The sequence below is a fragment of the Megalops cyprinoides genome, chromosome 11 (genome assembly GCF_013368585.1).
Source record: "Megalops cyprinoides isolate fMegCyp1 chromosome 11, fMegCyp1.pri, whole genome shotgun sequence".
Lineage (NCBI taxonomy): Eukaryota > Metazoa > Chordata > Actinopteri > Elopiformes > Megalopidae > Megalops > Megalops cyprinoides.
Genome location: NC_050593.1, coordinates 18,317,904 through 18,344,055, shown reverse-complemented (window position 1 = coordinate 18,344,055; position 26,152 = coordinate 18,317,904). Strand labels below are relative to the sequence as shown.

The 26,152-nt window shown below is 41.8% G+C and overlaps 3 protein-coding genes across 5 annotated transcripts; 1 reads left to right on the top strand and 2 right to left on the bottom strand.

The window, feature by feature from the left end:
* Positions 1 to 2,686: 2,686 nt before the first annotated feature.
* LOC118785681 (gamma-crystallin M2-like) lies at positions 2,687 to 5,587 on the bottom strand. The gene is made up of 3 exons (XM_036540532.1): positions 5,579 to 5,587; positions 4,076 to 4,318; positions 2,687 to 2,962 (listed from the first exon to the last, which is right to left on the bottom strand). Exons 1-3 carry the CDS (start codon positions 5,585 to 5,587, stop codon positions 2,687 to 2,689), a joined length of 528 nt encoding a protein of 175 aa, XP_036396425.1.
* Positions 5,588 to 7,504: 1,917 nt separating this feature from the next.
* Positions 7,505 to 15,535, bottom strand: LOC118786070 (60 kDa heat shock protein, mitochondrial-like). Its single transcript, XM_036541105.1, has 11 exons — positions 15,434 to 15,535; positions 13,797 to 13,972; positions 12,974 to 13,309; positions 12,491 to 12,586; positions 12,241 to 12,334; positions 11,977 to 12,145; positions 11,735 to 11,834; positions 11,062 to 11,307; positions 10,447 to 10,621; positions 9,857 to 10,035; positions 7,505 to 9,371 (listed from the first exon to the last, which is right to left on the bottom strand). The coding sequence occupies exons 2-11, from the start codon at positions 13,968 to 13,970 to the stop codon at positions 9,201 to 9,203; spliced, it is 1,740 nt and encodes a 579-aa protein (XP_036396998.1). The 5' UTR covers positions 13,971 to 13,972; positions 15,434 to 15,535; the 3' UTR covers positions 7,505 to 9,200.
* Positions 15,536 to 15,995: 460 nt separating this feature from the next.
* On the top strand, positions 15,996 to 24,956 carry LOC118785586 (MOB-like protein phocein). Of its 3 annotated transcripts, XM_036540377.1 has the most exons (9): positions 15,996 to 16,181; positions 18,054 to 18,209; positions 20,988 to 21,050; positions 22,095 to 22,195; positions 22,401 to 22,443; positions 22,777 to 22,863; positions 22,976 to 23,055; positions 23,334 to 23,445; positions 23,559 to 24,956. In XM_036540377.1, the coding sequence occupies exons 1-9, from the start codon at positions 16,179 to 16,181 to the stop codon at positions 23,688 to 23,690; spliced, it is 777 nt and encodes a 258-aa protein (XP_036396270.1). In that variant the 5' UTR covers positions 15,996 to 16,178; the 3' UTR covers positions 23,691 to 24,956. The 3 variants fall into 3 exon arrangements, with proteins under 3 accessions (XP_036396270.1, XP_036396269.1, XP_036396268.1); XM_036540375.1 differs by lacking the exons at positions 15,996 to 16,181; positions 18,054 to 18,209 and adding an exon at positions 19,329 to 19,400; XM_036540376.1 differs by lacking the exons at positions 20,988 to 21,050; positions 22,095 to 22,195; positions 22,401 to 22,443; ... (2 more) ...; positions 23,334 to 23,445; positions 23,559 to 24,956 and adding exons at positions 18,317 to 18,406; positions 18,693 to 18,779 and having other exon boundaries at positions 16,011 to 16,181.
* Positions 24,957 to 26,152: the final 1,196 nt, after the last annotated feature.

Genomic DNA, 26,152 nt, shown 5'->3' with positions numbered 1-26,152 from the left:
TACAGGTGTCTTACAGCCGTAACCATTGAAAAAAGGCTCAATTCTATGGCCTCTGTGCCTGCTGCCACTGTTTCCAGCAAAAACTGCAGCATTGTGAGCCTCTCACAATGCTCATTGAAGCTCATTGACTCCTTGCTTCAGTCACTGAGAGCAGGCTGGAAAGCACTCCACCTGCTCCCTTCAGGGGCCCACTTCCACACAGAGCACACAGCCATATTGGCTGCCATCCTCTGTGTCCAATTTATGACAGAACGGTACCATGTACACTTACACAGAATTGGAATGGCATTAATATTGGTAGTTTTACCAGTTTTTATTCATAGTTTTAATTTCAGTTAATTTTCAGTCATATTTGATAGTTGTATATAAATGATGCATATGCATTTTTATGAAGCATCCACATGTGTCAGTTCAAGACGCTGTGGGAGAGATTGACTGGCTTTTTTGACAGTGACCATTTTTTATGCAAAGGGTAAATCCATTATCCTTAAGCTACCTTAAGGTACCCTTAAGAAATGGCAATAAATATTCCCTGTATATGTTTTCACACTCATTGGAACAGAGAACATGATACGACAGAAAAAAATGTACCTACTGGATGATTTTACATCTTAAAACTGCCCTAAATGCTTTAAAAATAAGAGCATTGTACATTGAGTCATAAACATTTTTTTTATTATTCTGCTTAATCAGGGGTATAAGTAAATACAAAAGGTACTGTATAACATAATAAAATAATGTGATGACTGGCCCCACTGGATGATGAATGAATATATACTCTACACACACACACATATATATATATATATATATATATATATATATATATATATATATATATATATATATATGAGTATATTGTGTGTACTAGTGTATTCAGCTGGTTTTCTTGTGTGTGTGAGCTACACACAAGGTTAAAAACAAGTTATGAGTTCACTCCAAGGATATGTAAAAACTGTTAACTCCCATTCAACTCATTTAATGTCATAGACATGAGTAAATATAGTCACATATTGTGTCTCCATTCTAAAATTGACTGACAGATTGGTTTTGTGGCATTGTTACCTGGCAGCCATTTTGACCTTTCTTCTGGTTGAAAAATATGCCAACAAGGCATGTTTCCTCTGTGTGACGATGCATGGCCCTGTTTGACCCCGTGCGTTCCAGCATGGCCTGGATTGGCTCAGCCAGACTGACTCAGCTCACTGTATGGTAAGTGGATCCTGTGTCAAAACAAACCTACAAAGTCCATCCATGTCATGTCAATATGTCCTCACCCGAGTGCAGGGAGCGACAGCAGACAGAATGAATCAAAATCCTGAGTGATCTGTGAAATTATATATGTGTGCTTTGTGAATGGAGATATATGGTGAGACAGAACTCAACACTGCAAGGTGCAGGAATCAAGAGGAACAATAATATATTCCTGGTCAACATGTCCACTGTACTGCAACATACACGCCGGGAGCACTACTTACAGTTCTCAAATATAATACATTTCCCAGAGGTGACAGGTTCACAGTTCTACACTCTTTGTGCCTTGAGCAAAACTACACAAGCTGCTACTTGAAAGCATCTTGAAACTGTAGCTGTAGTACAGTGTATTTCTTTAAAAACCATGCCCTGTGGCAAATGTGGTACCTTCCTTTTACAGATAGGATTTTGAGGGAGAGTCTCTCAAGACAGTTTGACGGAATTTTACCATAGCATAACCATGTAAGGCAGAATTATGTCATTTTAAAACCTGCCTTATTACAAAATCATCACTCTGATCAATTTGCATGTTTGTTTAGGGTTTAAAAGAATTATAGTGGGGTAGTTCCTCTTAACCCTGATGGTTAAGAATAACTTGGCTTCATTTTGATATCACTCGTTTTAATGGCTGATATCAAATGAGGTTTTCATTTGACTGAGGTTTTCATTTGACTTAGAGAGAATACATAGGCTTATTTAATATGTGTGAGCAGCTTAGCATTTCTGTTGCCTGAAAGCATCTTTTGTGGTCTGGTGATCAGGTATATAGCATCAATTTGGTGCTGTGTGATCCTTTTTTTTTTTTTTACCACTTTCCCCATCTACTGGACAGTACTAGAATTGCACCTTGACTCTGTACAGGCTTGCTGCATTCTTTGAAGCACTTTCAGTCAAAGCACTTTGGCATGTTTCTTGAACACGGTTGAATGGCTCTGTTTATTTTTGTAATCACTACAAATGACTGGTTGCCAGGGAGATGGAGCAATTCGGTTTGTGTGGTGAAGAGAAGCGGGTATTTGACAGCACTACTAGAGAAGTGGACACACACAGTGCAGGGAAGAAAGAATGAAAAGGAGAATAATAATAATAAAATAAACTGAGCTCTGACTCCTCTTATGAAAACTATGAAGAAAAATGTATCATGATGTAGGACAGTGACTGACATGTTCCTCACATGTTAATAACTGACCACCAAATCATTAGCCAAAAGTGAATGCAGATACCACCATTTGAAACCTTTGACTTCAATCTGTCACTGGTTTTATGGTTCTGTTTTTGTTCTTTTCCATCAGACTAACATTCAAGGAACGTTCTTTCCTGTGGACACCGTGAAATTTGACCAAAGAAACAGGCATAATTTTTTTCCAGAATATTCTTTTATTGACAAGCCAATGGCTAATAGGTTTCTTGTGTGGGTTGTGTGTGTGTGTGTTTAGAACTCTGTGACCCTGCGGAAGGAGCCGATGGTGGCACAGGTAGCGCCCCAGTCACTGAACTTCCTGTACTCTCCAGGCCTCATGAAGTATTGCCGCCCCCGGTAGTTGGGGTGTTCGTAGAAGGTCCAGTAGCCATCGATTATGTTGCAGGAGTGGATGTCTCGGTAGCGGAAGCGGTCGTGGACAGACTCACAGTCATCACTGAACTCCATCATCTGTCCCTGGAAGTCCGGACGCTCATAGATGCGTATGCGGTAGGCCCCGTCGGTAGTCTGCAATAACAAGTGCAAACAATAGGGGACATAATGGCTATGGGGAAGGGGGGAAGGTGGAGCAAATACCTGCTCCATTCGTTTTCTTCACTGTATGTGTGGGCTTCTTCATCAGTGATAACTGGAAAACTACATGTGCACTTATATTTCTTTATGAAAAATACACTGTATTAGTTCATATTACTGATTTCATAACTAAATAATGAAGAGAACATAATGAAAAACTAACAGTTTACAGTGATAGTAATTGATTTGGAGTGAGCACACATCATTCTGTCTGGTAACATGAATTGATGGGTAGGCTGACACAATGCTACACCAGGTCAGTTTTGAATCAAATCAATTAATTTCTTTAAATATTAATTAAAAATAATAATGAATAAAAAGGTTTTTTTCACATACAGCACTTCCTATGTTCCATTTAAGCTGGACTAATCAAAATGACAAGCACATTTATTAAGTCGCCTTATTTCACTTTGTCGAAAGTTTGTGTTTGCCTGCTTGTTCTATCTAAAACAATAAAAAGCCATTTTGGAGCTACTACAGCGTGGGGCACATCTGATATAACAGGAAAATAAAAAAATAACGTAACTAAACCACAAGTCTTCTGCCAGAACATTGATCCATCTATTGTTTTTTTCTTTTTCCCATCAAAGAACTTTTAGGATACTAAAGAACTCTCTGTTTTGTGTGGTAAAGAAATAGAGAGCACTGTTTATCAGTAGAACTCTAGGCACTCAATATTCAACATCCACCTTGGAAGGGGAGTAGTGGTTAGATACGCTTATTGCCACTGACACTAAGATACAGAAAACAGCAACAAAGCTGCACCTGTCCCTCTACTTCCACGTTACTCTTGTTTTCTTGTCTCTTCAGACACCTTCAGAGAAAAGCTCGACCAAAGCAAATCAGCAGACATTAAAGTATGTCTCATTGCTCCAAAACCTGATACGGCAGAGCACATGAATGGAAACATTTCATCCTTGATTTTGATGTAGTCTGTCACTGTTATGACATAATCACACACAGGTCTGAATGTGATTACATCATAATAGTGATGACTTAAAAATAATGGCATCGCAGAGAGAGCACCTGACCTCCCAGGCTACTCACATAGGAAAAGGTGCGGCAGGAGCAGATGCAGTCATTGTAGCCCATCCAGCGCTGGTACTCTGGGTATTCGCCGCGGGTCAGCACATACTGGTACCCCATGTAGTTGGGGCGCTCGTATAACACCCAGCAGCCGCTCTCCACCCGGATGGAGTTACAGCGGCTGAAGTGTGACTGCATGTCAGCACAATCAGTGTTGCACTCATAGGAGCGGCCCTGGAAGTTCTTGTCCTCGTAGAAGATGATCTGCAGCCAGAGTTAACAAGAGCAGCAGTTACAGTGGTTACAGACAGCTCTCTGTCTGTCTCCATCAAGCACATAAGTGACGCTGAACACCCAGTCAGAATTTGACTGTGCATGAATTCTTTCTATTCACGTTCCCAGACTTTTCAAGACATATACATATCACTCTAGTTAGATTCTGAGCAGAGAATGAACATGGCATTAAGAAGACTATCACTGTTTTTTGCTCCTTAAACTTCAACTTTTAATGTGGTTAATGAGTTATAAAAGAAGAGCAAAGGGATATATAAATAACTGCATATGCCATACTTTTTCATATCCATGTCTCCACTCATAAAAAATAAGGCGGCGGGGCAATACCACTTATGTTTACCAAATGTTCAGCCACTGTAAATTATGCAACCTATAAATAAGTACTGCAGTGTTTTTACTATACAGTGGCCAAGTCCAGCATATTGCACACATACAGTATGCAGATATCCAATAACTTTTACATGCGGATGAACATAATACAAAATGTTACACAAAGTCTGAATCTGTGGTATTCTGACTGCTCCACTTAAATTGCATTTGAATGTTTTCACACCATTTTTTCCCCACACCACAATGCAAGCACACATCAAAGAATTTTTTATTTAAGCGAGTGCTGTTCAACACTACAATATAATATGTATATTATTGTGTTTTTCTTCTGTTCTTATGTTATTCTAACTCCAGTTAACTCCAGTCACAATTAAAGCTGCCTCAAGTTTTCCACTCTTAGGTTAGGAGCCCAGATGAAGAACAGCAGAATAACAGGAAATTCTTAGCAAGGATCAAATTTGGGTTCCTTTTCATGAAAGTTCCAAGCAGTGTTGCTTTGTAATTTGGAGACATATATTTCCTGACCATTTTTCTCTTGCCTTTTACTGGGAGTATCTAGTTAAATAACAACATTATGATACAGAAATAACTTAATGTCTTAGTTAAAAGGTTTCTCTGCTGTTCAAAATCATAAATGGTGGTAAAATAACTGGAACTGGAACTGGAACATAAATTAAAGAATATTGATGCTCTCTACAGTCCAAAAATAAGATCCTTGAAGTGAATGGTTAGCTATATATGACCCCCAAGTAGCAGAAGGCAGGGAGCTGGTCTGTGTCCACCTCTCACTTACAGCATAATCCTTCAGTCTGTCTTTCTCGCCCAAGCAGTCCTTCAGCCTCCTGCCTGTTATTTTCCAGTCTCACTGAGAAAGCTCAGGCACTCCAGCTCCTGTCTTACCTTACTCATTTTGGGTAGAGGTCCAGAGGGTAATGCTTCGATGGAATAAAATGCGTATGGGTAAGGGGAGTGAGGCTGATGCCAGTTTTATAAACCTCAATCAAACAACAGCGGATCATACGTTTTGTTATTTTAATGACGCAGGATTTGGCTCCCCGTCAGTGCTGCCAAAGTCTTGATCCAGCCCATAGTGCTAAAAGCCCTGATTCATCAGGGTTAAAAGTCCTAGCAAGGCAGATTGCTCACTCTCGTCCCTCTTTATACGTCCTGGCAAATTACGTTTTATCCACTAATCCACAATAAAGGGATTAATGTTTACAGTTTGGAATGGTCAAAGTCATCACAATGCCAGGCCTTACCATTTATTCTGGAAAGCGGTGATGTGAAGCGTGACGGGCATATGTAAAGGGGACATATAAGAGCATGGGAGGGACAGGGGGCTGGCTTTAAAAGCTTGACCCCACCCACAATATTCCAACACTGTCCCGTCTTCCTGTGAGAATTTACTACACCTGCTGTAGTACAGTTGCCTACATGACAAAGAGTATCCCATCCAGTGTTCAGCCCCTCCTTTGCTCATTGGTTGAACATAAAAGTGTGTTTGTTAAGCCATTATACTCTACGGAAAATTTTCAATTGAAGCATTTATCACTACATAGCATTTGACATGACTAAAATAAGTCATTAACTAATAAGATCAAACACAAGAGTTGGAGTCTGGTCCTAGAGTATAAGAGAGGTTTCCCATCCAAGCTCATAATTATGTCATTAGTTCAATCATTATACAATCCAGAGCATATGGTTTCCTGTATTAAGCAACAGTGTTTCACACCAAATACTACCCTACTGAAAGCTGGATGGTCAGAAGGGGTACACCCAAAGAATACGACAATAATTTTATTCAATGATGCAAAAATAATTACATCAAGTTGAAAAAGAATTTCTTAGTTATGCTTTTATGTGCATAATTACATTTTCAGTGTAAACCAGACATCTGTTCCTCTGAGCATAAATATGAAAGTATGTATGAGACACTAAGCAAGAAAATTGTATAGCTTATCCACCTCATATCTACAGTTAGCTGCATGACCATGTCGTCTTCATTAGAGCAACAGTATTCTAATGGAAATCTGTATGCACCCCAAAACAATCTAATGTCATCCATGTGAGATTCAGATTCATAATTAGGCAACATAAACAGTAGCAAAACAAAATAGTGCCTATCAATCTATCAGTAGATACAAAGTCTACTTATTGTACTCAGGCAGAAATAAAACAAGTGTTCAAAAACTCAGCTGCAAACACTGATCACTAATGACAGACGTTCAGGTTACTGCAAGATAATGAAATGGGAAGAGAAAAGGATAGAGAAGCAGAAATAAGGAATAAAGAGTAAAATGGTTCCAATTCTCACCTTTTACTGCTTCGCTTTATGAGGTATCAAAGTTGTTCAAGGAAGGATGAATGGTAAAGAGCTAAATGCATTGAGTCAGATCTCGGGGCCATAGTTATTTCTGTAGGAAACCCTGAAAAGAGCTTATGTGCTGTATAGGTAAGAGTATAGGTTGCCAACCTGTACCTTGGAAAATGGGGAACCTGGCACCCTGTACAGCTTTTTGTGTGGGGAAAAATATGTTTTGTTTGTTGTCATTGAAGTGGTGTGACCATTTAAAATAGAAGTTTCAAACTGGCTCTGTCTTCTGTTGCTGTGTAGTTGTAACTAGTGAGTGACTGAATCGCAATAATGACCATGATAAACTTTCTGAAGGACAGCACATATTGTTGTGTAAAAACCAACTCTCTCTCTGTGGATAAATTGCACGTCACATTAAAGATGACATCACACTTCACTGACATTTCATGTTTCAAACTGCAATTCATAAGGCATGTAGTGACATAGCAGACCTAACAGATGTTTCAGTGGGTATAAGAAGAATGCATCTCTTTGAATTGAGTTGACATACTGGAGTTCCATACAGTGCTTGAGAAGGCAGAAACAGGATTATTATTTGAATAGCTATTGGAAAATTCTATCTTGGCAGCCAAACAATATTAAAGTACTGTACCATATTTATGAAAATTTACACCACAAGTTTTGGGAACTTTTTAAAAAGACTTGTTTGTTTAGATTATTGAATTTATTCAAATTAAAAGTGTGGTATCACTGACCACATTGTACAAAACAGTTTTGTAACCACAGCTATTTCTTCAGCAAAGGAAAAACTGGATAAAATTGGGCCATTTGCCTTTGTTGTGCAATGTCCTATTGAGCAACACAGTTCAAATGATTTTCCATTACAAAGCAATGCCAGCCTATGGGAAGGCAAACGCATTCATTTACTGACATCAACAGCAAAAAAGTAGGCTTGTTACATCTTGCACCAGTCAAGGCTCGACAACAGGCTTTTGCATCTAATGGTGGAATACTTGACAATTGATACTACTGTACAAGAATTCGGCCCACATCCCACTATCATTCAAGCACACAAAACCTGCCCTCTGTCCCACCCCACAAAAATATTGACACTCACCTGCTACCAGGGTTACAGAATGAGAACATTTCACCATTAAATGCAATTCATTATACAGTGATCTACAATTCCACTGTTCTGCAAGTGCCACCCCAAAGTAAGCATGTTCTGTTTATCAGGAAAACTGACCTTTCTCTGCAATCTGCATGCAAATTGGTTCTTAATCTTTAATCCTTTGGATGACTGACATGATAAAAACAGTTAGTGATAACATCAGTAGGCAGATACTCAAACATCACAGTGATTTTCAGGCTTTAGTTTCTCAGGTGAACAGAAGAAAAACTTCTGAGTAACCCTAACCCTAACCATAACCCTAAACTTCTGAGGACATCAACTGTTCATCAGTAATTCTGACCCAACTGCTGAAAAAGTGCAGGTGTATGAAACACACTCAATGACAGTAAGTGCAGATATTTAATCAAGTCTTCATTGGCAAGTTAAGTACCAAAAGAAGCATGTACCAAGAACATATAACATGGATAAAAGAAAGAACAGTTAAGTGGTTAATGACAAGTGACAAACAGGTGACAGGGCCTTGGAGCAGTCTTGCTATAGCCGCGATTCTCCAATTGCCATGCCTTGCTGTGTCCCGACCTTCTTGGTCCGATGTATGCTTCCCTCCCTCGGCCCATCAGGGATAACAGAATAGGAGGGCAGTGCGGTATTTTTACTGTTATTCAGCATTACACAGTAAGGACCTTCCTGGACTCACCAGCACTTCAGATTGACACAAATAAGAAAACCATGTAAACAGCATTTACAACTTCTGTTAGTTTGAGAGGGATTAAAGTAAAGTTTCCAGCATTTAACGAGAGCGAGTGCTGTCGTTCTACACTGTGTGAAGCCTCCACGGGGTGGAATTGGTCAAGATTGGGGCTGGACAGAGGGGCTGCAGCTGCAGCCAGCATCAAGTCCACAGTCATGGCGGCTTCCTGGGCGGCAAAATGTGGGATGTTGGAGGGGTGGCCTCCCTTTGCAGTTCCACAAACTCCAGTGATCAATGAGTTCAGCAGGTAGAGGGGGAGAAGGCAACCTGTCCCCGTGGCCCCCGCCCCCTGCACTGAGTCAGAGTACTCGGGAGTGGGGCGGGATTAGAACATGCCCCCACCCATTCCTCCCATTCCTCCCATGCCACCCATGCCACCCATGCCCCCTGGCATGCCACCTTCCTTCTCCTCCTTGGGCAGCTCTGTGACCACAGCCTCGGCAGTAGAAAGTAAGGACGCAACACCGGCTGCATCCAGCAGCGCTGTCCGCACAACCTGCAGGGGGGAAAGAAATGAATGACTTGGCAATCATGGCAATAACCATCTCTAAAGGAAGCGGGAGGAGATGGAAGGGGTGCATCAATCACAATAAGAGAATAATTATATTGGGTTCAAGTCCCATCCTTTCAAACTTTTACCTTTAAAAGAATTATCAGGGGAATGGTCTAGAATTATACTGAAAACAGGAGAATATAAGTTTTAAAATTAAAGCAAAAAAAAAAAAAAAAACAGTGCAATGCTGATACACTGCTCAAACCTAAGCACTCAGATGATGGTCATCATCGTAAGTATTAGACATAGTAGCTTTTTTTGTTTAGCAGAAAGGAAGACAATAGTGACAATCCTGCTAAAAAAAAAAAAAAAAATCAACATAAGCTGAAAAAAAATTAGGCTTAGATCTGACACTGTGTTCGTAAGCGTAAGGAATGTCTGCTGTATGTCATCATAGACACATTTATCTCCTTCTCTTCTGGGCATACCTTGGTTGGGTCGATAATGCCCTTCTCCACCATGTTGACATACTCGCCCTGCAGGGCATCATAGCCCATCTCTGCCCCACTCTGCAGGATTTTTTCCACCACCAGAGAGCCCTCCACACCTGCGTTCTTTGCGATGGTCATGGCTGGGATTCGCAGAGCTCGGCGGATGATTTCGATGCCTGTATGTGGGAAGGGGAGGGTGTCCAAAAACAGCAGCATTCAGAATAATGCTATGCAGGAAAGATGTGCTCTCAGGCTGGGAGGGTGATTTTTTTATCACAGGGGCCAACATCACCAAAAGTAATGGGAAACTACCAGTATCCTGAACTAAGCAAACTAGCAGAGTTCCAGCTCTAAAGTAGAAAAGGGGCCAGGCTGGTCCAGCAACGAAAAAGGGAGTACAAGAAAGACAAGCTGAGCATTTGCATAAGATTTTCATCATACAGGCATGGCACATTCATAAATCTACCCAACATCTCTAAAAGGCTCTAAATTAAAAAAAGGCCTGGATAGAGCTAAAACAGAGGAGATTCTATCAAAATAATAATCCTGAATCCTTATTAATGGGTGGAGTCCTCATGCATACATACCAGTACTCTGGTCAGAATTGGCAGGTGTGATGGTGTCCAGGACAGGGATGCAGCGCAGGAGGGCACAGCCCCCACCTGGCACAATGCCTTCCTCCACAGCTGCCCGGGTGGCATTCAGGGCGTCTGTCACACGGTCCTTCTTCTCATTCACCTCCACGTCACTAGTTCCCCCCACCTGAGAATCACAGATGGTCACCATCTTGCATGGGAGCCTTAGGTCGCTCTGGCATAGACCATACTGTCAACTCCCGAATCTCTCTGATATAGTGCAAACTATCAATCCTTCATCTCTCTGCCATGATCCACACCATCAAACTTTGTGGTGTATACTTGACAATGTGAAAATTCTGACTCCACGGCATATTGCTACAACATACAAATTCCACACTGCATCTGGTATCATTGGTATATGTGAATACTTAGCCACATGCTAGCCATTAGACACAACCCCCACACACACACACACACACACACACACACACACACACACACACACACACACACACACACACACACACACACACACACACACACACACACAGGGAGTACAGCAGCTGACAGAAAAAGGCATTTTGGAGACAAATTGTCAGTAAATGCTGTGAAACCTAACCTCACCTTTATCACGGCCACCCCATCTGACAGCTTGGCCAGGCGTTCGTTCAGTTTCTCCTTCTCATAGTCACTGGTGGTGGCCTCTAGCTGCTCAGCAATTTCGGCCACGCGCTTCTCCACGTCAGCTGGGTTGCCATGCCCCTTCAGCAGCATGGTGTCATCCTTAGTGACCACCACTTCACCAACCTTCCCAAAGTCATGCGCCTGGATGTCCTCCAGGGCAAGGCCCATCGCTTCATCACCAAACACCTTCAAAGTAGAGAGGAGGAGAGCTTAGAAGCTGATGTTTGCAGGCATAAACACATAACTGATCTTGGGTCAGTTAAATAGTGGCTGAGATTCCAAGGTGTCTTGGGTTAGCTGAGTGTGGATCAGATGTAGGAGGAATAGTGCCTGGGGCTTTTACTTTTCACTGTCTTTTGGAAAAAGTCCTGTGTGTCTTTATAAACTCAATGACAAATGTGAGTTACCAAGAGCCAACAATGAGTCACTATCAGTCAATCCCTGGCTTTGCTGTGGAGAGCATAGAGTTTTGATCGGTTCAGATCTGTCCAGTAATTGACTTAAGACAACTCCATCCATTGAGGTTTCACAAAGTTTTGCTGTGTCAATAGCCATTACATTGTAACAACAACAGGATATGTTTGCCATTGCAGGCAATAGCAGATGTACTCACAGTGCCTCCGGTAGCAATAGCCATGTCCCTCAGCTGGTTTTTCCTGTTGTCTCCAAACCCTGGGGCCTTCACTGCCACCACCTGTAGGCCCACCTTCAGCCTGGGGACAAGAGACAGTGACAGTGAGACACATATGTTTGGGTCATAATATTTATCTGTTGATTTGTGTGTGCGATTCAGGCAGCCAGCATGGGCAAACACACAAGGAGAGAAATGGACAGGATGGAAGAGAATGAGCAGACCTATTAAGGACAAGTGTGCTGAGGGCCTCTCCATCCACGTCCTCAGCCACAATGACCAGTGGCCTGCGGTGTTGGTTGGCGATCTCTAGTGCAGGGACAATGCTCTGGACACTGGAGATCTTCTTTTCACTCAGGAGGAGGTAGGCATCCTGGAATTCACACTTCTGACCTAGGGAGCAGGCAGAAGTCAGAGGTCAAGCGTTATCTGACACTGCAGTCCAGTTCAACCTCAGAACTGAGTATGAAGATTGGAAGGAAGCTCACCTTTGGCAGTGTTGATGAAATAAGGTGAAATGTAACCGCGCTCAAACTTCAGGCCCTCAATGATGTCCAACTCATCATGCAGGGTCTTACCATCCTGAGAAATAGGACACGACATCAGTAACCATTAGCGTTATCGCCTCCTGATATGATTTGTTCTTTGAAGCTCTTTGAAAGCCACTTGAGCTTGTAATGAAAGTTCAGCCCTTAGAAAATGGGACAATATTTCTGTAGAAGTGCGGAGGATGGCTACCTTCACTGTGATGACTCCCCTGCGCCCCACTTTCTTCATAGCATTAGAGATGATGGCACCAACCTCGCTGTCTCCATTAGCAGAGATAGTGGCCACCTAAAGTGAGAACAAGGAATTCCCTCCAATCAAACACATTAAACAAGATTTATGACTCCTAAGTGGTCAATGGTGAGATTCGTGTATTAACAGTGAAACCCCATAATACTCTAAAAAAGGAAGCACTTACGTTAATTTCAGTTACCACAGCAATGCAAGACATTCCATTTTCAGCTCTTCAGATACAGCTCTTCTGTTTACATAATATGCCTTACTAATTTATTTATTAAAACAAGATCTTCCCACTGCAAGCTGAACAATCTCAATAGATAACTGTGCTTTTGTGTTTGGCCAATAGCTCCAGGTGTATTTGCCTGCGTTTGCCTGTGAGTTGCCTATGTGTGTCTGTGTATGTTCCTCCACTTCAGAGCCAGGTGCAGGGTGTACCTGGGCGATCTCCTCGGGAGTGGTGACAGGTTTGGACAGCTTCTTCAGTTCCCCGATGACCGTCTCCACAGCCAGCATGACGCCACGGCGGATCTCGACGGGGTTGGCACCCTTGCTGATAGTGTCGAAGCCCTCCTTGGCGATGGCGCGTGCCAGCACGGTGGCAGTGGTGGTGCCGTCCCCAGCCTCCTCATTGGTGTTGTTCGCCACGTCCTGCACCAGCTTGGCCCCGATGTTCTTGTACTTGTCTTTAAGGTCGATGCTCTTGGCCACCGTGACGCCATCCTTGGTCACCTTGGGACTGCCCCAGCTCTGCTCGATGATGACCGTGCGACCCTGTGGTAGGGGGCAGGAACAGATTTCAACAGAGAAAAAGACCTAACTCTGACAGGAAGAAGAAATGGCACAGACCCTACACAGCAGCAAGGGATTCTCTGGAAAATCACTGGTACAGAACAAGAGGTGTAAACATATATGTATTTGTAATGATCTCCTTTAGCTTGCTGTGGTGTCCATAATGTTACAGTACATCCCTTTTCAAAATGAAGTACACTGTCTCCCAGCTTTCACACAGGGATAACCTGGAGATCCTACTCTTACTTGTTATCATTGCTTCTAACAGAATGATGCAACAACCCACATCTGTAACAAATGAAAAAAAACTGACAATTACTTGTTAAGGGATATGAAATCCAGATCAATACCAAATTATAATCAAAATCAGACTGGAAATAACACCGTAAGACACAGTGCACCCCCAATGACCTATGAGCTACACCTTGAGTCATATCTCATCCTTTCCCTGCTTCCCTCAGCCCCGTACCTTGGGGCCCATGGTGACAGCAACAGCATCAGCCAGCAGGTCGACACCCTGCAGCATGAGGGCACGGGCGTCAGCTCCAAACTTGACATCCTTGGCGTACGCACGGGTGATGTGTGGGGCGAGAGTCCTGCAGGCAGGGCGCATCTGCCTCATCGCAGCAATTAAACGCAGCATTACTGTGGAGGAGAACACAGCATTATATAAGACACACTGCACCCCCCCTAACAGTTTGAAGCTTTTGCACTTTCGGTCCCCGGGAAAATGTGAAAGAAGCTGATGCCAAACTGAAGTCAGAGTCCAAACAGAAGTAAAAATTCTCCAGGGACTCAGAGATCTGATTTGACAACAATTATACACAAGCCTCCCAAATTAAAATTAATTATATGATTCAAAGGCCAGCATCACACTGGTATCCAGTCTGCCTAATATTACATGTATACCGTTTTATTTTAGACTTTTACACATCCTTGACAATGCAGTGATTTAAAGACAGTCTATTGCGGGACCAAGGTCAATTCTGCCGATTCCAATCTGCATAAACTGTGATCCAGGTCTGGGTTTAAAAAAGTAGAAGAGGTGTCTCCCATTAGTTTACACTCAGTATCTATATTTATGGTTTAGACATAAACTGAAAGTAGCTTAGTTTTTAGGGGCTGAAATGTCCTAAAATCACTCTTTCGATTCAATGTTTCAACACTCGCAATACGACGATCAACATGTGCCGTGATTCCCAACGTTTGCGTTGCTTAATACTTGCGAAATCATCTTCATTAAAATTTAGAAGATGTGAAACTGCAACCTGTGTCCATTCGGCTGATGAAGCACATTGCCACAAAGTTAGTCTAGTACCAATACTAATTTGGAAATGTTCCCTGGCATCACACTGTTACGCCTAGGGTCATGCGTCACAAGGTCAAAATCGTACAGTGCACCGAAATGACAACAAACTCAAGTTTGTCCAAAGACCACGCTCTTCAACACACACCCCAAAATCACTGCAGCACCGAATATTCTGGAACGAGATCATACTGGTGTACAAAATAACACTACATTCCATGCAGCCTATTGCATTATTAACTAGATACACAGCCTACACAGACAGAACATTCTAGCTAATGTTACACACTTCAGGTAGCAATCCAGTGAACACATTTAGCTAATTATTCTCTATGTAGCTAGACAGTTATTCATCTATCGTAATCAAACTGTAAATACTTGTATTTTTCAATACTACTGCATTCGTGAGTTCCGCGGCAGTGAACTGAATTGTATGTAGGTAAATTCATTAAAAGTCTCATTGAGTTACAGGGGTGTGTGGGTGGGGGTTCTGTCACTACCACGTGTAGCATGCACATCAGTTAGATAAGACGAATTGTTTCTAGCGAAATGTGATCTTATTGTCTAGCAAATCACGCATTGGCATGAACACTTACAAAGAAGGCATAGCTTGTTGGCTAGCTAGACAGCTCGCCACATCGATACACAGCTGGCTAAAAAAGATGGCTAGCTAACACTATCAGGTTGCATAATTTCGTGTCACTTTTGACATTGGCACAAACACCACAGATCGAATTCGCTTTCCGGGTAACTGCATCTATGTAACAATTCTTAGATACTCCAAGCTGTCTAGTACTCACTGTTTGGCTAATAGGGAAAGGGTCCGCAGGAATGCCAATCGTGTGTCCGCTTTGGCAGAGTCAAGCTGTGGGATTCTGCAAGTGCATGAGCAGTGCAAATCGCCAGTGAGCGCACATGGCCTTTTGCATCCGGGTAAAACGCCGGGCGGCCCCGCAACAAGCATGCCATAATATGCAGTGTGTAACATGTAATACAAAGGACCAATTAATCACCCCAGCCCTTATTAACATAATGAGGACACTGAAACAACTCTATCACGCTAGCTAAGTGTTAGATTTTGCAACAGCGTTATTTTGAAATGTTTCTCAGATTGCTCGGGATTCCCCCGCCCTCAGAGCAATTCTCGTTCCTGGGTTTAGAATTCGAGAAACTTCGCACCCGCTATTGGAGGAAAACATTTTTGGAAAGGGTCAAAGGTTGATATTTTGTAATATTGATGCAATGGTATGGATAAATAAATCTATTATAAATAATAGATTTATAATGAATAGATAAATTTCTGCCGGATATCTGTGGTTAATAGTGTGTATTTTCGACATAACTGTTTTAATTGCATGGGGACCCTTTTATTTGTAACGCCTGCCGCACAGTATGAGGGAAATACGCAAGATTTGCTGGTGAAGGAGTTCCTTGTGGAGGTCGCGCACGCGCCCAATGATTGTGGCTCATTTTTTCACGTGGGATACGGCTGCAGACTGTCTCTGAAAGATCACAAGTGTGTCCAGATCTTACGCACACGGAGACATGGTAAGACAACCAAATTGCCATTTTTTTACACAACTGTGTGTATTCATTATACGTAGATTACTTTACACTGGAGCATGGATTTGATGCTATTTTCGTGTCTCACCCTTACTTGCTTTATTGCTATCGAGTTGTAACATGAAAAGGATAGTGTGCGATCAGAGAATTTTCTCGAGTGTGGACTTGAACTTCATTTACATGTTGCAACCTAGCAGATGCTTTTATGGAGAACGATTTACTAAACAAGAGTATTAAAGTGCATCTTACAAAAACACGGGAACAACTCTGCATACAGAGCACCATTTATCCCAATCCATCACATAATGCTGTATTGAGTGCCATCGCGAAAGAAATGAAAATTTATGAATGTTGTGAAAACTTAAGTGATACAGAAGGACACACAGTGTGTGATATAACTAGCCAGCTAGCCAGTCTAGCTGGCGAACAAAGTTGTCTCAACACTAAACTGGATGTTATCGCAGAACCTACGAATGCTTTAATATACGCAGATATCAATTGCCATGGTATTGGTTGCTATCTGAAACGTTGGGTTTCGTTACGGTATTTTTGTTCATTTGTTTTGACAAAATGTTCTCCGTGACACTATGGGCATTCTCTGCTTTTCGTTCTTGGTTGCAGCATGGTACTGCAGGTGCTAAGCAGGCACACGGCATGTTGAACCTACTTTTGCCCTTGCGTTACGGAAGAGGTCTTGCTGCCGGTTTATTTCGTAATATCCGGGGCGGTATTATTGAGCGCTGGCAATGGCGCCATAGTTGATCCTAACATGTGATTGATGTTGAAATTCAGCGATAATGTTTCCCAGCGATTACACGTTTTCTGTGTAATATTTGGGTGGGCAGTCTGAATGAAACTGAATGACCAGTTACAAGAAGGTCAGATCTTCCTTTGATGTTGGATGACTAATGGCAGTTCTATCACATTTGGTTGGCTGGCTTATTGAATAAAAATTAATTGTGTGGGATGAAGTTTGGATTTTTACCCACATTTTAAAAGTATTACTGAATGTGACATGAATCCTTGACAGCCTCACAATATCATGTTGGATACGGGTATAGATTATTACATTATTGTTATTTTGTCGTTGCCATTTATTATATGTATAGCAGAGGCAGAATTTCATGCAAATTAAATATTTATAGTAGAATTCGTAGAGAAATCCTGTTTGGATCAGTCCCCTGCTTTATCTGTCTCATAGGACACAGGGTGGCATTGTCCTTCACAGACATGGTTTAGACACCCCACTCCCAATAACTGGCTGAGCCCCACCCAAACCACACATTCCCTGTAGAAAGTGACCTTCACTCAAGGTTAAATTCAGGTTAGACATACAGCTAGTGTTGATCTTCACCCTCACTACTGATCTAGTAGCTTCCATAAAAAAGTCTGCAGTTAATAATTAAGCTTTTCTTTAACAATTCATGATCATTTAGTAGAAAATGTAGACTTGGCCATTTAATATTCTCTAGTCCTTGAAGTCAAAAGCCACTTTATTTATTTCATCTTGGGATGTGTCAGTCTGTAATCCTTGTGTTCCAGAGATGGCCTTTGTGACATGTCACAGCCTATTAAGTAACAACTATGTCTGCTGTGAAGATACTTTAACCAGATTTTTGTGCACACAGGTTTTCTGAAGCTAATCTGAAAATGGAGGGATGCTCTATCACATTTTAGCAAAAAAAAAAAAAAAGATTTCAGAGTGGAAAGTAGATTGTGAATACCTCAGTATTGCCTTGGTGACAATACTGAACAACACAGCATTTCTTAGGGAAAGTCACAACATCTTTGTGATACATGCACAGGAATCCGGTTGTGGGTCTGATGCTTCAGCTTTCCATCTTTCTACCTGTGCAGGCATTTAGGAAATTTCTCCCCTTGTTCGACCGCGTGTTGGTGGAGAGGCTAGCTGCTGAGATGGTGACAAAAGGCGGCATCATGCTTCCAGAGAAGTCCCAGGGCAAGGTCCTGCAGGCCACTGTGATGGCCGTGGGGCCAGGGTCTGTAAACAAGGTGATAACTGACATCCCTGAAGTACAGCTCTTTAGAAATGAGCAGAAGATGTATGCGGCTGGTGGCGCAGTCATTTTAAAGTCTTCTGTGTTTACTGTCTCTTTCAGAATGGAAATCTACTGCCTGTCAGTGTAAAAGTTGGGGAGAAAGTCTTGCTGCCGGAGTATGGAGGAACAAAAGTTATCCTGGAAGACAAGGTACAGTGTGTATCCTCACTACCACACCTCGCCAGTGGAACTTACCCATAGTTCCTATTCAATCCTGATTTCCATCTGCACCACAGACACCAGTCATGGTTTTGACCTCAGACATCTGAGAGGTTCTGGACCCCTAGGGTTAAGGGTCCAGGGGGGCTGATTTCAACCAGAACTCAAAAAGCAAAATCATATACCTGGTTCTGATCAAGAAGCTGAAACTGACTTTTACCATGAGTATCTTGTATTGCAGTTTTGAGTTTATAAATTTCAAAATTTTATTTTTCAGGAGTATTTTCTGTTCCGTGATGGGGATATCCTGGGAAAATATGTGGACTGAAGTCTTGGAAGAGAAGAGTGACCCTGTTTTTTGTTTTTTTTTCTATGTCATTCATTTGTAAATAATAATTCTGTTTTCATACTATAATAAAATGAACTATTGGATCCAGAACAGCCATTCTTTTGGTAGAGTTTACACACACACACACACACACACACACACACACACACACACACACGCACACACACAGTACCCCTCCCAGACCACATGATGGTGAGGTCTTCTTTACAGAACGCATTACTTCAGTGACCCATTTCTCTATGGTGAGTGGAAACGGTGCATTCGTTTCCCCCTGTTTGGCTGTGTGCTGCAGCCATACGCTGAACAGCATGGCATTTTAAAATTTGTTTTACACACTTAATGCACCTGAGCAACCTGTTATCGTGAAAGGGCACTGGGATGACACATAGGTTACAACATGGTACCCATGAGTCACGTGATAGTCCCTGAACCAATCATAGCGCGGAACAGTTGACACTCGAGTTGTCCAAACTCTCTTAATACACGGCTCTGCCCGTAACTGCACTACAGCTCCTCTTGTGGTGCGAAGTGATATTGCAGCAATGCATCTTGGTTGTATCCGGGAGTAGTGGCGAGATGGTCATGGCGGAGGGTACTGCAGTTCTGAGGAGGAATCGGCCGGGATGTAAGGCTCAGGTATGCTGTTTAATCTCGGAACTGAATGGTACTGGACGTAGTAGCTATCCTTAACAGAAGGGGTCCAAGAAGAATGGATAAATGCATCTATCTTGGTGTTTTTTGCGATCTGTTTGGAGAGGCCGTCTACGCTGTACAGGAAGGGCTGGGCCTGAACAGTCTAGCTAGCACTTAGCTGTTTGCCGTCCTGTTATATTTATTCTTTGGATCATTTTGAAAATGACTACAAGCTAGCCAACGGTAGCTTTCAGAAGGAAGCATTATTAGTTAACAAGCAATTAAACGATTCACGTTTAAAAAGATTAGGTGGTTTTAGTTAGCGACCACGGTCGAATCCAGTGCAGTTTGTAACATTAGCTATCAACACTGTCTAGCCAGCCAGCAAATGAACTATTTGTAAACTGTATAGTACATCTAACGCCGGTTAACGTGAAGTTATAAGATGGCTATAATATGATATTCACAACGTTAAATGGTCGCTTGGTGTCATTCGTTTCTGGTCTGCCAGTTTTGTGGATCACCAATCTTGTTATGACTTTCTTCATAGTGCACGCAAGCGACAAAGAGCAAAACTTGTTTTCGAGGGAAAAATGCAAGATAGCTAACCATAGTTATAGAAATGAGAAATGAAATGTAAAATGTAAATAAATAGACTGCTTGACTCTAGTTACCAGATCTGATTAGCGAACATTTACGGTAGCTCTTTCACAATATTATCAGTGAAATTTCCTTAGGCTGATTTCCCTTTAGTCATTAGCTGATTTCGCCCTGTTATCCAAACACTTTGTGTTTTAGAAGACTTTATGGATTTAACTAACTGAATCAACCAGATCTCTCGACTGTTTGAAGCTGTCGACGAAATTCGACCAGTGTTTCAGTAGATAGCGGTCCGTGGGAAGTTGCTGGCCAGTCTGTCAGTGCGCCTCACTAAGTATGTAACAGTTCTACCTAACGTTAATTAGCAAATAAGCGAACGGTAGCTAATGTAAGCTGGTACGGTAATTTTATAAATCAAGCAAACGTGACTTAAGTTTGTGATTGACAAGCAGCATCGCAAGCGGTGTTACACTGGTTGTCATGACAATGCAGCTTCTCGGACAGCTTAGTTCATATGGGACAAAGTTCAGTCTGAACTGGGTCAGGTAGATAGCCAGCTAACTAACGTTAGGTACCTCTTTCCATATATACTGGAAGTTCATTGCTTGAGCATTCCTCAGATTTAAGACAGGGGCATGCCGGTTCCCGGTATATTAAAAAAACACTGGACTATACTCCGGTATAGTCAGTTGTAAAAAAAGTTCACTTAGACAAAATGCAGTTAAAACTCTATATTGAAACTGCGTTTTCATTTCACAATTTTCGCTGAATAAATTTTGAATAAAGTTTTTATTGATGTGTTTACATAATAAGATTTGTTCTTCCAAAGTTGAACAGAACTTGCTGTCTAAGGTTACTCATTAGTTTGGGACATTTAAAGATAAGGCTGTACATGCTGTTCTTTTCACCTCTGTGAGCAGTCGCCTACTGTTCACAGATAAACCTCTGAAATGTCTGTCATGAGACTGATCACATTGTCTGTACCTGCAGGACTTCTATAACTGGCCGGATGAGTCCTTTGATGAGATGGACAGCACGCTGGCCGTTCAGCAGGTAGGGCATCCTCACAAAAGCATTTTTATTTTGAGCAGGTGTGGGAGTGGGATTTAGCTGACAGTGCAAGTCACTAGAGCTGCTTTTCTGCTAGTATGGAGTGCTTTGTGATTCTGAAAAAAAAACCTTGGCTCTTGAACCAATCGTAGAAATTCTGCTGTTTCACGGGTACCAAGAGTGGGCAGAGTTAGCAAAAGACCTACTGCAGAAAGTAGGACTTACTGATTATGGATACATTTGATGCATGTTGTGGTGTTTGTAAATTTCTCCTGCTAGTAAAAAATATGTTAACAACAGAAAAGAAAGCAAACCCTGTATTCATTCTTTTGTGGTAAAATGGTAGTTGCTTCCAAACCTCAGTGTGCACTCTTAAGCTTTCTTCAACACAGACATGTACATGTTTGGTCCTCAGTCCTGTGGTGGAGATGCACAGGGAAGAGGACAGTTTTAGTGTCATTTGTGTTATTGGACAAGTGAAAAATCACTAATTTTTTGGAACATACACAACCCAATCCTTAAGTAAAGTAGTCTTGCAGATTTAGTTAATAAGCCTTAAAAGCTGGACTTCAAATAAAGATGTAGGTATCCCAATTATGACTGTCACCAAAGGGGCCATCCTTTCCAGCCATCTCGGTCATCCTCAGCTGACATTACATGAATGAGTTTACATGCAGTTAACATGCAATTCCAAGCAACTGATTTTGTTCAGTATCCCATTAGTGTACAAAGATGGGTCACATGATTTGCCTGTTTGTACAGTATTGGTTTGCAAGATCCACAAACATTTTGCTTGCTGTATGCTGTATTACTATAAAATGTGTTGTGTAGCAGTAATAATACATGCTATGTGTATGCAGTCATTACTGCATGTAACTTGGTTTGATTAAATAAATCTTTCATTTTGACCCATCACGTTGGTTAGAGTGTGATGTAGCATGTGAGAAGTTGGTTAGAGTCTGAAGTGGCCTGTTGAACAGTTGCAGTGGGAAGTTTGTAGAATCATGTCCACTGTTCCAGTTTTAACGACCCAGTTATCCTTTACAGTACATCCAGCAGAACATTCGCTCAGACTGCTCCAACATTGACAAGATCCTCGAGCCCCCTGAGGGACAGGATGAGGGGGTGTGGAAATACGAGCACCTCAGGTACTCATCCAGCACTGTTCTACATGATGCTCACACACCCAACACTATTCTACACAATGCTCACACACCCAACACTGTTCTACACAATGCTTACACACCCAACACTGTTCTACACAATGCTCACACACCCAACACTGTTCTACACAATGCTTATGTGCTCAGCATTTCATAAGTGTTCAGTGTGTTCTCCTTCTGTCACTCACAGACAGTTCTGCCTGGAGCTCAATGGACTGGCTGTCAAATTGCAGGTACTCTTTCTGATAACTGCACCGCTCAATGTGTACTGTGTTCAAGTACTGTTAAGGCATGTGTTCTGGTGGACTCCTAGTTGCTGTTGGTTGATGCCAGATGCTGCCTCCTGACAGCTAATAGGAATATCATTGCTAGGGCAAGTTATTTTTTACATATGCACATAGTGGAATCAGTAATTGAATACTGTTTTGGATTTGCAGTAATAATTACATAATTGTTTGGGCTTCATTTTATCAGCAAAATGTGCTGTGATATGCTGTAGTATGCGTGATCTGATGTAAAGTGGTGTGCTTTGATGAGAAATGCAGTGATGTGATGTGTACCCGTAGAGTGAGTGTCACCCAGACACCTGCACCCAAATGACAGCCACAGAGCAGTGGATCTTCCTGTGTGCTGCACACAAGACCCCCAAAGAGGTGAGTGTCCAGTGCTCCTGTCCTGGTATCATCTTTTTAATGTCTTAAGCAGCAGTTGTTCCCTGTGGTGTATGGTGTGACTCATGCCTATGTGGTGTGTTACCGCTTGTAGTGTCCTGCCATTGACTACACAAGGCACACACTGGATGGAGCTGCCTGCCTTCTCAACAGCAACAAGTATTTTCCCAGCCGGTGAGCACATCCATCCAATCCACACACACTCATCCAACACACGTCTCCACCTGTTAACAGCCCCTAATCCAATGTGTGCCTCCACCTGTTAACACAACAACTTGAACGGATACGCTTAAGTTCTATTGTGCTGGAAGTCGCTCTGGATAAGAGCGTCTGCTAAATGAATGTGATGTAATGTAACACACACTTATCGAACCCGCACCTTTGTAGACGCTGATCTGAGCAGTTCCTTTGTGAGTGCTAACTGTGGATTGTAACTCCCACTCTCCTTGCAGCGTGAGCATCAAAGAGTCCTCCGTAGCCAAGTTGGGTTCGGTGTGTCGGCGGATCTACAGGATATTTTCCCACGCCTATTTCCACCACCGCCAGATATTCGACAAGTATGAGGTGAGTCAGCAAGGGTGTGGGGGCTAGGGGATCAGAGCAGCAGAACAGGGCCTTCCCCTCTCCACTCGTCCCCCTGTATCTTTACCCCCAATCTCTCTCTCTCCCCCCTGCAGAATGAGACCTGCCTGTGTTTCCGCTTCACACGGTTTGTGATGAAGTACAGCCTGATGTCCAAGGACAACCTGATCGTTCCCATCTTGGAGGACGAGGTGCAGAACGCCCCCACAGGGGAGAGCGAGGCCTGAGCCGTACGCAACATCGCACAAACTGACCTGTTGTACATACTTGACCCCCTGTATATACCCCACCCCCCCTGTACATACCCAACCCCTCTGTATATATTCCACCCCCTAAAATCATGTCCCTACTGTGGCCTAGCCTTTTATCTGTCTGTCTCTCTCTTCCTTACTGTATCTCTGCCTTCTTTTATCATTAAGTTATTGTATGTTTGGTGTGTGTGTGTGCGCACGCACACACGTGTATGTGTGTGTTGCAGGGGCCACTCCTGGAAACAGTCCGACCAACCCACTTTTTTAATTTTCTTTTTTATGAACTAAATGTTATTTAATTATATCTGTTAATAAAATTTCACATTGTTTCCCAGAATGGCCTCCTGGTGATTGTGACAAAGTGGTTTGTCCATCTCTTTCAGAGTTCCTCTATCAGGTATTCTATGTTAGCACAGTTTTCATAACTAATGTAGTGATTTCCTTATGTTTAAGTAAGTGATTTCTGAAGTACATGGGCGAAAAGGGAGTGGTGCAGTTTTGTTTGACACCATTTAAAAATGCACTTCTACTGTGCAAAATATTGCCTGGAGATAAAAAAAAATTATCAATGTGTGACTACTGTAGTATCGCATAAATTCACCCCTGGCATTGTGGTCACTTTCACATCACCCCCAATTGACCCTCACTGACCACAGGTTTCAATTAGGCAATCTGCAGTTCATCCCAAGTGGATGCTTCTGTTATGTCAGTAAATTGCCATTGTAATTCCACACTTGCCAAGAAGATGGATATAAAACACTATGTCACTGTTCATGACAATAATTACAATGACAATAATTACAATAATAATAATAAACTTTATTTATGTAGCACTTTTCATACAGCAATTGCAGCTCAAAGCAGAAAGCTCCCTCACCACCTTTTCTTTTTTCAACCTTTGGGATATTAAGTAGGGCACCATTATAAAATTTAAGGGTATGTATGCAGGTGCTAGAACATTAAGAGCTTTAAAAACATGTTAAAACAACCTTAAAACCAATTATAAAGGAGACTGGGAGCCAAAGAAGTGCAGCCAGAACTGGAGTAATGTGCTCTCTCTTTCTGATTCCGGTTAAGATTTTACCAGCAACATTCTCAACAAGTTGGAATCTGTCGATGGCCTTCTTTAGCAACACAAAATGTGCATTACAGCAGTCTAAGTGACTGAAAACGTGTCAACTATATCAAACAAAATATGTCATACCTGGTATATTCTTTATTATGTAAATAAAACATTCTATACACTCGTCTATCTCGTTTTTTCAGTAGGGGGTGTACAATATGTAGACAATTCTGATATAATTTCACCAATTCACATTCTGTTCAGACTATGTTCCTTATTGAAAATAATATTGGAGGACCTGAGACCAATGAATTTGTATGTACATTTCAAGGATTTGAGGCAGTGCAGTATTCTGCTGTGTTTAGTTGTTTTTACGTCCCTTTTAGCTATTAAGCAGACACCATTCTAGCATGTTCCATGCACCATTGTACCTCCTTCTCTGTTTATTGATCAAGCACGTCAAGCTTCTAACTGAATTAATACATGGGCCAGTGCTGAGAGGAAGCCTGTTAGGTCATGTCATGAAAATGTTTCACAATAGTTTTGCAAAAAGGGTATTCATAAGAAGTGATACCCAGACAATCATCTAAAAACCTGCTTTAGGAAAACCGCATTTGAACATATTGTCAACAACCTTCCCAGCTCATCATTAATTTCACTCTAGACAGGAACATTCAATGAGTGCACTCAAAATTAAGCTGAGGTTAGACTACTCTGTATTTAGCACTCCCCTTCTATCAGGGGTCATAGAAGCAGAAGAGATAGCCCATACCCATTATAAATTATTAGACATGACACCATCTTGCTTGCCCAGGCCTTTTCACATCTTACAAAGGACCTCTGAAAATTGGTGCATTGTCCGCTTGCTGCATAATACCAGCCTCTTATGTTTCCTTTGATAATGAAGGCATACCTGCTTGGCAGCATCTCAAACATCTTGTTGCTTAGTGTATACCTCACCCTCTTTGAAAAGAGTCACTTCCCCTCACCTGCATGGAGTCAGTATCCTAAAATGACATACTAACCCTCTGATGAGTGACTGACAGATTTTAATAACCGAACCATGAAATTGAAAAAGGACAATGAAATTGAAAAGGGACATTAAAAAGAGACTATACAAAGGGGATTGAAGAAATAAAAAAAGGATTAATAAAAACAAAAAGCGCACAAAAACCAAAAAGGATTGAGAAATAGGCATGCAATTAAGAAAAAAAATATATGTAAAGCCTGCACCTGTCCTCAATTCCCCCTTTAAATTATTTTATTATTATTTTTTTTTATTCAAGTATTTTAAGTTCATCATTCCTTTTCACCAATTTTTACTCTTCCCTTTATTGTTACCTTAACATTTTAATTACCATGCTTTTTGAATTCA